Here is a 13,450-nt window from a genome sequence, read left to right as displayed (position 1 = left end):
TCTTCCTCTTCCTCTTCCTCTCTTTCTCCTTCTTTTTTTTCCTTGAGATGGAGTTTCACTCTTGTTGCCCAGGCTGGAGTGCAATGGTGCAATCTTGGCTTACTGCAACCTTCACCTCCTGGGTTCAAACGATTCTCCTGCCTCAGCCTCCCAAGTAGCTGGGATTACAGGCACCTGCTACCATGGCTGGCTAATTTTTTGTATTTTTAATAGAGACGGGGTTTCACCATGTTGGCCAGGCTAGTCTTGAACTCCTGACCTCAAGTGATCCACTGGCCTCAGCCTCTCAAAGTGCTGGGATTGCAGGCGTGAGACACCGCACCCGGCCTTGATTTCTTATTTTTAAAGGATGTGTTACATCCTCGTGGCCTGGGATGACCCAAGCCTTTGATTAAATCCTGATGTAATCACCACTTCTGATAAAAAATTATTTGAATTCTTAGAGAGACAAGCTGAACTATTGTGGGGTTCAGATGATTCCTACATAACATCAGTAAATGGCTTTCTGATTTGAACTGCAACATTGGCTCTCTGCTGAGTCCCCAGCATGCCAGCCCACCCTCTTGAACTTGCCAACCTCTATAACCATGTGAGCCAGCCAATTCTTTAAAATCTCTCTATACACACACACACACACACACTCTCTCTCTGTTTCTCATGCACATCCTATAGATTCTGTTTCTCTGGAGAACCCTGACTAATAGGGGATTTTTTGTTTCTTATTTATTTATTTATTTTAATTATGGACCTCAGTGGTCATGAAGATTTTGTTTCTTTAGTGCCTTAGCAATATAGCAGAATAAATGACTTAAATACACGTTATATGGATACTGTTTTATAACACAATGGTCTGCCATACGAGCTTAACGTGTGTTTGCTTTATTCAATGCTTTTGTGTCTTGAGTGATACAGAAAAATAATCGTATACTCACTTGTGTTAGTTTGGACTAGACATCCACTAATAAGGTTATCACTCATTTCTCCTAAAACCAGTGACATTAAAGGAAGGCAGGCTCCATTGACCAGTGATGCCAGTATACCCAGGATCATGAGTATGATGTCCAGACCATCAGCAAAGCGGAACTGAGGAAAACAAGCACCACAGGTGTAAAACAAACAAACACACCAAGCACACACACACAAAACAGCAGCCTACAGCCTTTGCCACCTAGTAAACATGACTTTACACATTAAGATGGTAAATAAATGCATAAAATCATAGATATGCATTTATATCTAAAGTAAAAACAAATACTAAAACTAAGAATTTACCATCTCCTTTAAAGGCATTAAAAAGTAAAGTAGCTAACTATTCACAGAGCAGAGACTTGGAACCAACCCAAATGTCCATCAATGATAGACTGGATTAAGAAAATGTGGCACATATACACCACGGAATACTATGCAGTCATAAAAAAGGATGAGCTCATGTCCTTTGCAGGGACATGGACGAAGCTGGAAACCATCATTCTCAGCAAACTATCACAAGGACAGAAAACCAAACACCACATGTTCTCACTCATAGGTGGAAGTTGAACAATGAGAACACATGGACACAGGGCGGGGAACATCACATACCGGGGCCTGTTGGGAGGTCAGGGGCTGGGGGAGGGATAGTATTAGGAGAAACACCTAATGTAAATGTCAAGTTGATGGGTGCAGCAAACCAACATGACACATGTACACCTATATAACAAACATGCATGTTGTGCACATGTACCCTAGAACTTAAAGTATAATAATAATAAAAAAAAAAAAAAGCAGCTAAATCAGTACAAATTGTAGATACCTGACACAAGTCAGGTCAGATGTGGGTATGAATCTTCATTCCATTTGGTTGATTTTGGAATAAGTTAAGATATTTTGGAGACTGCAACAACAATATCTTAGTTTATGGAAAGTTGATCTACACACTTTCAATGCCCTAGGCTCACCGGCATCATAGCAATGTCATGGCTAAGTGCAGTGACCAGAACTAACTGGTAAAAATGTAATGAATTATATTTGTGATTATTTTAAATTCCTTAGATTTTTTTTTTCTACCCAGAATAATGCCTATCCTGTAAATAAGGATATTTAAGGGGGTCAATAATAATTTTTAAGGGCTGTTTGGAATAAGAAAGAAATGCCTGAAACCATCTATTGAGTGTTTTATATTCTATTCTGTCCCCATAGCATCTGTCCAAAACCAAACCATGAGCAGAATTAAAAACATGGATTATTTATTTTACCAAGAGAGGCCAAAATAAAATTTAAATAGTATTAAAATGTAATTAGATCTGAATAACAGCAAGAGGAACTTACTGCGTATTTTATGAATGAAGACCAAAAAATTTTTTTTCCATTCATCAGTGCAATAGCTAATAAATATTTATAGTGTTACTTCCACAGCATTGCATTCCGCATTACGGACATTAAGAGAGTATCTCCTTCTCCACCTTCCTCCAGAATAATGCTATCTCCTTGATAAAGTTTATCATGTTCTGCTACTATTCAGTTTTCTTTTTTAATTGACTTTTGAAAAAACAGGGGCTGTTTCATGTATATTTATAGGGGCATAACATTGACAGCCAGGCTGACACAGAGATTAAAGTTGGTGAAGTCCATGTCTGGGAACACATGCATGAAACGCTCCTTAAACATGATTTCAGAGAAGGGTGGTGACACATTCTCTGATACACAGGCTTTAAAATATACTTAGATAATTATTTTTGATTTAAAAGGATTTGTAAGACTTTAAAAATAATAACAACACATAACAATGCAGAATCATTGAAATATACAGAAATGTAAACATAGATGGTAAAAGTCACTCATAATTTCCTACCACTCAGAAATATCCTTTGGTAACATTTATGTATGATACATACACACACACTCCACAAACACTTTTAAAACACTGAGTCATTATGTGGATGTTATGCTATTTTTCCCTATCCTTTATTGTGGAATTTTGAGATTATTTATACTTTTTCCTATGATAGTTTAATGAATCTTTTAGTTCCCTCTTTTCCACAAATAATGGATGCAATCTAATAAACACAATCATTCTAGGCACTACTGACAAGTCTCTAAAATCTTTAATGCATTTACTTTCTAACTGATTTCACTTACTATCTCAATAGATCCAACAGCTTCCTTTTTCAGTTTTGACTGTTCTTCTACAGTTCTGGAAAATAAAAGTTCAAAATGCAACAGTTGCAATGTGAATATAATTTGCAAAATTTTTCCATTAATAGGTTGCTACCTTCGTAGCAAATTTCTACCAATACTGAAATTTTAAAAATAAACTTAATGATAGACAATTGTCACTTGTTGTCTGTAAACTTGTTAGGGTAGCAACTTGAAGACATGTGTTTGGAGTAGAATTTCTTAAAGTTGTGGTAAAATAGATATAATGTAGACTTTATCTTCTTGAATAATTGTACTTGTATAACCAAGGCACTAAGTAGTCACATTGTTGTGCCACCATTTATTTTGATTTACCCACAGAACTCTTTTTACTTTGCAAAACTAAACCTCTGTACACATTACACATTTTCCCATCGTCCCCTCCTCCCAGCCCCTGTCTACCATGGTTCTATTTTGTCTCTATGAATCTGACTGCTCTAGGCACCTCAGATAAATAGAATCATACAGCATTTCTCCTTTCGTGTCTGGCTGTCTTCAAAGTTCATCCTTGAATTATTCACTTAGCATAATGTCTTCGTGTTTCATCCACATTATAGTAGATGTTGCAATTTTTACTTTTTAAGGTTGAATAGTATTGCATTATATGTTTTTGCCACGTTTTGTCGAACACTTAAGACTGCTTCCACATTTTGGCTATTCCTATTAATGCTGTTAAGAATATGAGTGTACAAATATCTCTTCAACTCACTGCTTTTAATTCGTTTGAGTATATACCCAGAAGTAGAATTGCTGGGTTATGTGTTAATCCTACTATTAATTTTTTGAGGAGCATTCATAGTGTCTTCCATAGCAACTGCACCATTTTACATTCCTGCCAGCACAAGGATTCCAGTTTCTCTATATCCTCACCAACAGTTGTTCTTTCCTTTTTCTTTTATCTTTTTTAGTATTAGCCATCATAATGAGTATGAAGTGATGGACTGTAATTTTTAACCTTTAGTAACAAAATCTGAGCTTTAAATGAAATGAGTTCTAGTAGGCACACATTAAACAACTGTACTCTGAATTTTGTCTCCCTTTTTGAAAATTTCATTTCTTAGCTTTGTATGCTCACATTTCAAGGAGGTCCAAGTGAAAGGTGAACATTGTATCCACTGATTTCACAGCAATCTGTCAGTTACACACACACACACACACACACACACACACGCATGCGCAAAATTCTGAAACATTAAGAGAAGACTGGAGGGAACAGTTTACGTTTTTTATAAAGACATCACAGGAAGACAAACATCTGGCTTCTCTCCAGCTTCATAACGCATTGTTCTGCCAGCTTTGATAAATGACAATTCACTTAATTTTATTCCACCTGAGATTAATAATTTACTTGTGTTCCGGTCAATTTGCTCTGGGGTGAGGCATGAGATGACACAAAAATGCTTTACCACTGCAAAACCCTACAATCCCTTTCCCCACCTCTAGATGCAGATTTTGAAGCTTAAGACCCAGTAAGCCCTCTTCTCTTGGTAAATGTTTCAGGGAAATAATTTCTGACTCCAATTGACCTTCATGGAAAGGTTTGGAAGGAGGGCTTGGGTTGTTTTGTGAAAGTCTCTTTATCAGCGTTGAGATAAGAAAGCAGCATGTGGGCAGGTGGGCGGGTTTGGGGGTCTCCTCCCTCTACACAGTTCTTGGGACCAAGTGTCCTTTGGCGAAGACCGAGGGCGGAGCCTGAGGCGCCCAGAGGAAACTGATTCCATTGTGCAGGTCACACCCGCACTAGCTCCTAGTCCTAGCGTGCTAGTTGCTGGTTTGCAAACTGGAGGGGGTCTTAGAGAGGTTGGTGACCCAGTACTTTCATTAGTGCAAATCAGCATGGCCCAGAGCTGCGACGATTCTGCTCTTAGCTCCAAATGTGTCACCTCCACCTAATAAGAATACTGCCTATATTTCATGGCCAGACCCCACACCTATATTCCACTAATTTCACTTTTCAGGGCCCATCCAACCCCTACCTTCAATTCCTGTTGCTATTTTCTTTCATATTGTTTTCTCCCATTCTCTCCAGTCTTCTTTAGTCATCCAAATGAAATTAGGTGTGTATTTTCTCAGTTCCTTATGGAAACCAGCAAAAACAACCACCTCCCCATTCTAATTTTCTGTGCGATAGCATGCAGATGTTGCAGTTTGCTGTTAGTATTGCTACTGACCTATTAGCTTTTGTGGTTCACCAATGAGGTCTGTAGTATATTATTATCATGACCACTTTAAAGATGAGGAAACAGTCACAGAGTAAAACAACCCAAGTTTATGTAGCCAGTGATGGAACTTCAGTCTGATGCCAGAGCCCGAACTCTTAACTGACCAGTTACAATGCCTTCTGTGAAATATATGCTGAACACATAATTTATTCAGTCCACAGGTAATGCTTAAGAGCACAAATGTATTCTAAAATAAACCTGTCCCCTCAGCATCCCCTCACACTAGGATGCTAGGGCATCTTTAGATAATGTTTTGAATTTATGAGGAAATGTGCTTAGAAAGGGGAACATTTACTTTGGGAAAATAACAACAAAAAGATTAAAGAAGTTTGGAATGCAGTTCTTTTGATTTTCAAAATGTTCCCAAATGGAATTTGCTTTAGCCTAAGGAAGTTTCTGATTCTGACTCATAAGAAAATGACTCAAAAGAACACCCTCTCTGGCTATTTGCTGAATTAATAAACTACATGACCTGGGGGGGTCTTCTCCAGTGTTATAGATTGTATGTCCAAATATAACACAGTTATTATGGTAAAAGTGGAAATAAAATAGATGTAAAATTATTTCAATTTAAAAACTCTCAATTAATGAATTCCAGGTGTAGAAACTTGTGTAACATACATATTCACAGAGACCTCTATTCAGTGAAAAAATAATCAGAATCCAATATTTTCTTGTATTAAATGTACCACATGGAATGAAGGGTCCACAGATAATTGAAATTAAAATTTGTAGGTGCCTTTCTTCTATATAATGGTGGACAAGAAATTAACAACAAGAAATTCAGAAGAAGAGATATCTGAAGCACTAAATCAATAAATCCTGGATAAATAAATCCTATTACAATTAATCCTATTGCACTTCCTAAAATCACTATTTAATTAGTTATAAGACTGCTTATGTTGAAGTTCAGCAAAATGCAAATAGCATTGCTATTTTTGGGAAAAACTTATAAACATTTTTGCTACAGGTGTGGAAAGGATGAGTTGCATGTGAAGTTGTAGAAGAATACTTACAGAACTTAGTGAAAGCTTACCCATTTCTCTGATAATTTTCTTGCATTTCTTCAGCTCTTTCAGAATTTTCCATCTTATTTACAATTTACTTCTTCTGAAATACAATTTTAATAAATGTATCATGGCTATGTGACTTTTATCACTTAGTTGATATACACCTTTCTCTACGCCCCACATCTCCCACAGTTTGAAAAAGAAAGCATCTCAGAATTTCACCCTGCCTAGCCCCCCACTCCAGCTGAAGTTTCTGGCTTGGCAGTTCACGGATTCAAATTTTGTCATTGAATTTATAACTTCCTTGCTTCATTCTAGGCTTAGATTTGGAGCTAATGAAAGTGTTGGAATTAGAATAAAAGAAGAAAAGTGAGATTCCAAGGAAAATGCACTGTTTGTCAGGATATTAGATATTCCTACTTTGCCACTCATTTGACTGGAATTGGTGAAAATGTTTAATCTACTTCATGCTTTTTTCTCTTTAAAAAACTGATGCAGTACTTTTTGTTAGCCAGCAGTTTGAGGGAATAGGGTTTTCTACTTTATCAAACAAAGTTTGGAGCTTTCACAAACTGGATTAACAGTTACAAAAAATTAGAATATTTTGAAAATCCACTCATCATTAAAATTGTATTAAGCATAATTTACTCTTCCTTGGGATGATACTTGAGGATTTTACCTTGTCTTAAGATCACAATTATGTTCATAAATTATAAATTATCATTTTATTATGGATCTAAAGAGATGTTTTTGACTCAGTCTCATTTGTTAGGCCATATAAAATATTACCCTATATAAACACAATTATAAAGATATGGCTTTAAACTTTAAAGTGGAATTACAAATTAATTAAAGAGTCCCTACACATCTGAAAGAGCTAATAAACTTTCAAGTAGTAAACTTCTCATTGAAAGTGGATCAGAACTGCTTTCAGCGCCAAGGAGGAAGGCATAATACAAATACAGCCATCTGTTGGCTTCTTCCTTTTACAGGAGTAAATGGTCATACTTCATATGGGAGATATTTACAACTGCTAAACTGACTTTATACCATCTCCATTAATCTGACATGTATGTAAGAAAAGTAATAAAATGATTGACAAATCTCAAACATTTGCATTTTATAGAAATTAATAATTATATAATAAAAATGCATCCATTCATAGAAAGAAATCAAAACAATTAAGGCTCGGCTTGGTAAGTGCATGATCTGTTCGTTTACGCCAAAATCATGTATGCATTCTATCCTCAATAAATAACGAGCTGCACTTTCATAACTGTGCTTTACCAAGCTTATCTTCTGATCGTGCTGTAACTAATTACAACACTGGTGAGTATCCAGGTAAAGCACATTGTGTTCTCCATGTCATAATGCACTTGGGAAACAATGTGAGCAAAGAAAGTTCACTGAGCCAAATAAACACTCTTTTTAAAAAGAGCCATAGTGTCTGTATACCTGGTTTTCTATTGTACAGTCCTATATCTTTTTAGTTAGTTGGTTGAGTTCTTAATTATAATAGGTAAAATTTTAACAATTCAACAGCACATTTGCACAAGAAATATTTATTGAGTAATACTTTATGCAAGGCATTGATTTTATTACCCTACTATTGTTCCCTGAAAATTATCACCTCCTTCTCTGATTTCCTTTTGCTCTTTGCTTGTATCTGTATTATATTCATGACACATTCTGCATTATATTGCAAATCCTAGTTAACCTATTAGATTATATATTTTTGTCTCTTTCCTCATGAATAATTGAAAAAAGTATTGAGTTTATATGATGTGACTATATGATGTGACAGCTATTAGTTTGTAAGAATCAAAAGATATGTTTCCTTTTCCTGAGGAACCCCATGTTTTATTCTTTACTCTAGACTGTAGTCTTACTACTCAGAATGGTCCCAAGAGCAGCAGCATAGGCACCAGCCTGGACATGATTAAAAATGCAGAACTTTTTAAAACAGTCTTTTAATTTTATCAAAATATACATAACAAAATTTAACATTTTACCATGTGAAGTATACATTTCAGCGGGATTAAGGGCATACTCAATGTTGTATAACCATCACCATATCTATCTTCAGAACTTTTTCATCATCACAAACTGAAATTCTACATCCATTAAACAATAACTTCTGTTATCTCCTACTGGCAGTCTCTGGTAACCTCTGTTTTACTATTCTAGGTGTCTCATATGAATGGAATCATACAATATTTTTTCTTTTGTATCTGGCTTATTTCACTTAACATAATGTTTTCAAGGTTCATCAATGTATCCAAATTTTATTCCTTTTTAAGGCTGAATACTATTCTGGTGCACATATATAGTACATTTTTTAAATTGACGCATCTGTTGATGGACACTTGGATTGTTTTCACCTTTTGGCTATTGTGAATAATGTTTCTGTGAACATTGGCATACAAGTATTTGCTTGAGTATCCTCCTTTCAGTTCTTTTGGGTATATACTTAGACGTAGAATTGCTGGATCAAGTGGTTAGTCTATGTTTAACTTTTTGAGAAATATTCATACTGTTTTTCATAGCAGCTGTTTTACTTTACATTCCTACTAGCAATGTACAAGGGTTTCAATTTCTCCATGTCCTCACTAACACTTGTTATTTTCTGATTAATGGACAATAGAAATCCTGATGGGTGTGATGTGGTATCTCATTGTGGTTGCGATTTGCAATTCCCTAATGAATAGTGATATTGAGTATCTCGTATGCTTACTGCTCATTTGTATCTTCTGTGAAGAAATGTCTATTCAAATCTGTTGCCCATTTTAAAATTGCGTTTTTGGTGTTTTTTTTTTTTTGTAGTAAGTTGTAGGTGTTCTTTATATATTCTGGATATTATTAAGTACATGATTTGCAAATGTTTTCTTTTATTATATGGATTTTCTTTCTTCTCTCTGGATAGTTTCCTTTAATAAGCAAAAGTTTTTAATTTTGAAGAAAAAATTATCTACTTTTTAATTGTTTTTGCCTGTGTTTTTGGCATCATATCTAAGAAATCTTTGCCAAATCCAACATCATAAAGCTTTTTCCCATGTGTTTTTCTGGAGTTGGATAATTTTCACACTTATGATTAGGTCTTTAACCTATTTTTGAGTTGGTTTTTTATATGGTGTAAAGTAAGAGTTCAATTTCATTCTTTTGAATGTGGATATCCAGTTTTACTTGTTAAATAGACTGTCCTTTCTGATATTTTCTAATCTATAAGCAACCCTAAAGAAAAAGAACAAAGCTAAACACATCACATTACCCTGACTTCAAAGTATACTATAAGGCTACAGTAACCAAAACAGCATGGTATTGATACAAAAAGAGACACACAGATCAATGGAGCAGAATTCAGGACCCAGAAATAAAGTATGAAACCCATAGCCATCTGATCTTTAACAAAGTCAACAAACATAAACAATGGGGAAATAACTCCAATAAATGGTGCTGGGATAACTGGCTAGCTATATGCAGAAGAATGAAACTGGACCCCTACATTTCACCATATATAAAAATTAATTCAAGATTGATTAAAGATTTAAACATAAAACCTGAAACTATAAAAACCCTGGAAGAAAACCTAAGAAATATCCTTGTTGTCATCGGCCTTGGCAAAGAATTTACAGCTTATGCGCTCAAAAGCAATTGTGACAAAAGCAAAAATTGGCAGATGGGACCTAAATAAACTAAAGAGCTTCTATACAGCAAGAGAAACTATCAACAAAGTAAACAGAAAACCTACAAAATGGGAGAAAATATGTGCAAACTATGCATCCAATAAAGGTCTAATATCTAAAATCTATAAAATGTAGCACATGTACACCATAAAATCTTTTGATCTTTTGTAGCAACATAATTGCAGCTGGAGGCCATTATCTTAAGTGAATTAACACGGAAAGAGAAAACCAAATGTTGTATGTTTTCACTGATAAATGGGAGCTGAACATTGGGTCCACATGGACATAAAGATGAGAAAAGTAGCCACTGGAGACTATTAGAGGTGGGAGAGAGGAAGGGGAGCAGGTGCTGAAAAACTGCCTACTGGGTACTATGCTCACTACCTGGGCGACGGGATTATTCATACCTCAATAGTCAGTGTCACACAATAAACTCATGTAACAAACCTGCCTGCACATGTAAGCTCTAAATCTAAAATAAAAGGTGAAATTATATAAAAGGTGAAGATAGCCATAAAAATGAATTACTGATACATGCTACATAAATAAACCTTGAAAATATTATGGTAAGTAAAATAACCCAATCATGAAAGGCAACATACTATATAATTCCATTAATATGAAGTGCCTAGAGCAGGCAAATTCATAGAGAAAAAAGTAGGTTAGTAGTTGCTGGGTGGGGGAGAAATAGAGATGATAGCTAATGGGAGTGATACAGGGCTTCTTTTCAAGATGATAAAACCAGTATAAATTGAATGTGGTGATGGCTGCTCAACTCTACAAATATGCAAAAACGATTGAATTGTACATCTTAAATGGGTATATTCTATGATATGTGAATTATATCTCAATAAAGCTGTTAACAGAAAAAGGTAATATTAAAGTTTCTAACCATTATTACAGAAATTTTTATTTCTCTCTGATTCTGTCAGTATTTAGGAGCTGTGATATTTTGTGGCTGTATGCTTACAGTTGTTATATCTTCTTGGTGATTTGACTGTTTCATCACTATCTAATGTTCTTTGTTGTCTCTTATAAAAGGTTTTGACTTGAGTTGTAACTTGTCTGGATATTACTATAACCATTCCAGCTCTCTTTTGGTTAATTTTGCATGGGATATCTCTTTTTATCCTTTCAATTTTACCTGTTTGCCTTTAGATCTAAAATGATTCTCTTATTGACAGCATACAGTTAGATTATGTATCTTTAATCCATTATAAAAATGTGATTTTGGGGTCTCACTCTGAAACTTCTGAATAGAATCTGCATTTTAACAAGATTCTTGAAGTGGTGTGTAATGCATATCAAATTTTGAGAAACATGACTATTTAGTATCTAGCACAAAGTCTTGAGAAACAGAAGGCACTACTTATCTAGAGGAAATTTTATCTTCCTAAATCCAAGATTATAAAAATAAAGTTTAAAATACACCTTAATGCTGACAACATATTGTTTTTTATCTGCTGTCAATAGCACAGTTTTAAAGTATTGTCAAAGAACCTCTGGCATCAGAATCACCTGGAGTGCATGTTAAAAATATCAGATACCTACCTAGGTCTTGCCCCACATGTACTGAATGAGAATCTAAAGAAATGTGCTGGAAAAAAAATCTACATTTTTAACAAGCTCATTCGATGATTTTTTAAAAAGTTACTCATTCTGTAGATGTATACTTTGCCAGGTACTGTTCTAAGCACTGAACAGCCTAGACATCTCTGCTGTCATAGAGCTTAGACTCCATTGCAGGGAGAGTCACAATTGAAAAAAAAAAGGCATACATAAATAAGAAAAATTAGAGTGCTCAGTTTTTGGTATATAATTAAAACAGGGCAATTTTATGAAGAGTAATGTGGCATTTATATATGTCTGGTCAGAGAAAGCCCCTTGTAGAAGATAATGTTTAAGTTGAAATCTGAATTATAACAGGAGGTTGCTATATAAAGATCAAGAAGACTATCCCAGGCAGAAGGAATACGATTTAGATGGTAGAGAAAAGTGCACTGAGACAAAGCGACACAAGGTCAAAGCAATTTGTGAGCCAGTGAGCAGGTCCTCACTGTATGGAAAGCTACAGCTTGACCATGATGGCTGCCCCCGTGTTCCTCTCTGTTACCCACTGTTTCAAAAGGAAGATAAATTTGACTTGAAACATGTCAAGTTTGAGATATTTGTGAGATAATCAGGTAGTAATATCCAGCACTAAGTAGACAACATGAAAGTAGAACTCTGAACATCTTAATTGCTCTACACAAAATCTATCAGCCAGCCAATTCTTACTTATTGACAGCTATATGGATGCTATCATGGCTAGTACTATGGAACATACCAGGAAATGTAAAAATAGAGAGAATATTTTATTTATAAGGACTTTTGCCTTAAAAAATATTTCTAGGTTCATGTGCCAAGATGGAAATCATAAGACAAAATACCTATGTGAGAAGAAATCATCAGAGATGCACTTAATCTTCAAGCATTCTTGGTAAGAATAACCTGATAAATAGCTAAGATAAACTGGTTGGATGGAAAGCATGGGCTCTTCGGTCATATGAAAGAAGATATGGCCAGATGTGGTGGCTCACGCCTGTAATCCCAGTACTTTGGGAGGCCGAGGCAGCTGGATCATCTGAGGTCAGGAGTTTGAGATCAACCTGGTCCACAAGGTGAAACCCCATCTCTATTAAAAATAAAAAAATTAGCCAGGCATGGTGGCGGGCACCTGCAATCCCAGCTACTCAGGAGGCTGAGCCAGGAGACTATTTTGAACCTGGGACGTGGAGGTTGCAGTGAGCCAACATCGCACCACTGCACTCTAGCCTGAGCAACAGAGTGAAACCCTGTCACAGGGAAAGAAATAAAGAAGATATTGTATGGATTGTATTTAAAGCATCCATTGTATGGATGCTTTAAAATGACCAAAATAATAGTAGGATGACCATTTTTGACTGTGAAAAAGTTTCACACATACACATTCTTGTTTCCACCTTTACTACAAACTATTATAACATGGAGAAGTGTTTTCTATTCTTCACAAAATTCAATTGTTTTCATAATCTCTAATACTTTTGCTTTGACTTACTGTAATTCCTCAGATGCTGTTTTGAGTGGGCTGCATCCAGTCAGTTGAAGTCCTTAAGAGAAAGGACAGAAGTCTTCTGAAGATGATAGGATAAAGCTTTCAGATACAAGATATCAATTTCTTGCCAGAATTTCCAGCCTTCTAGTCTGGCTTGTGGATTTTGGAAGTGCCAGTCACCACAATTACACGAGCCTGTTCTCTCTTTCTACACACACACACATGCACACACACACACACACACACACACACACGGCTTATTAACTGTATTTCTCTAGGGGAACCTAATAT

At 35.5% G+C, this 13,450-nt stretch overlaps 1 protein-coding gene across 1 annotated transcript in view; it reads right to left on the bottom strand.

Annotated features, from left to right (window-relative positions):
- ABCB5 (ATP-binding cassette, sub-family B (MDR/TAP), member 5) overlaps positions 1 to 6,482 on the bottom strand; it is a 127,808-nt gene extending 121,326 nt beyond the window's left edge. The window contains exons 1-3 of the mRNA XM_011973911.1: positions 6,430 to 6,482; positions 3,115 to 3,169; positions 933 to 1,083 (exon numbers count right to left, since the gene is read on the bottom strand). Of these exons, the coding sequence (XP_011829301.1) occupies positions 933 to 1,083; positions 3,115 to 3,169; positions 6,430 to 6,482 (259 nt within the window). The remainder of the gene's footprint in view (positions 1 to 932; positions 1,084 to 3,114; positions 3,170 to 6,429) is intronic.
- Positions 6,483 to 13,450: the final 6,968 nt, after the last annotated feature.

The sequence above is a fragment of the Mandrillus leucophaeus genome, unplaced genomic scaffold, assembly GCF_000951045.1.
Source record: "Mandrillus leucophaeus isolate KB7577 unplaced genomic scaffold, Mleu.le_1.0 Scaffold140, whole genome shotgun sequence".
Taxonomy (NCBI): Eukaryota; Metazoa; Chordata; class Mammalia; order Primates; family Cercopithecidae; genus Mandrillus; species Mandrillus leucophaeus.
This window is presented reverse-complemented; position numbering and strand designations above follow the sequence as displayed.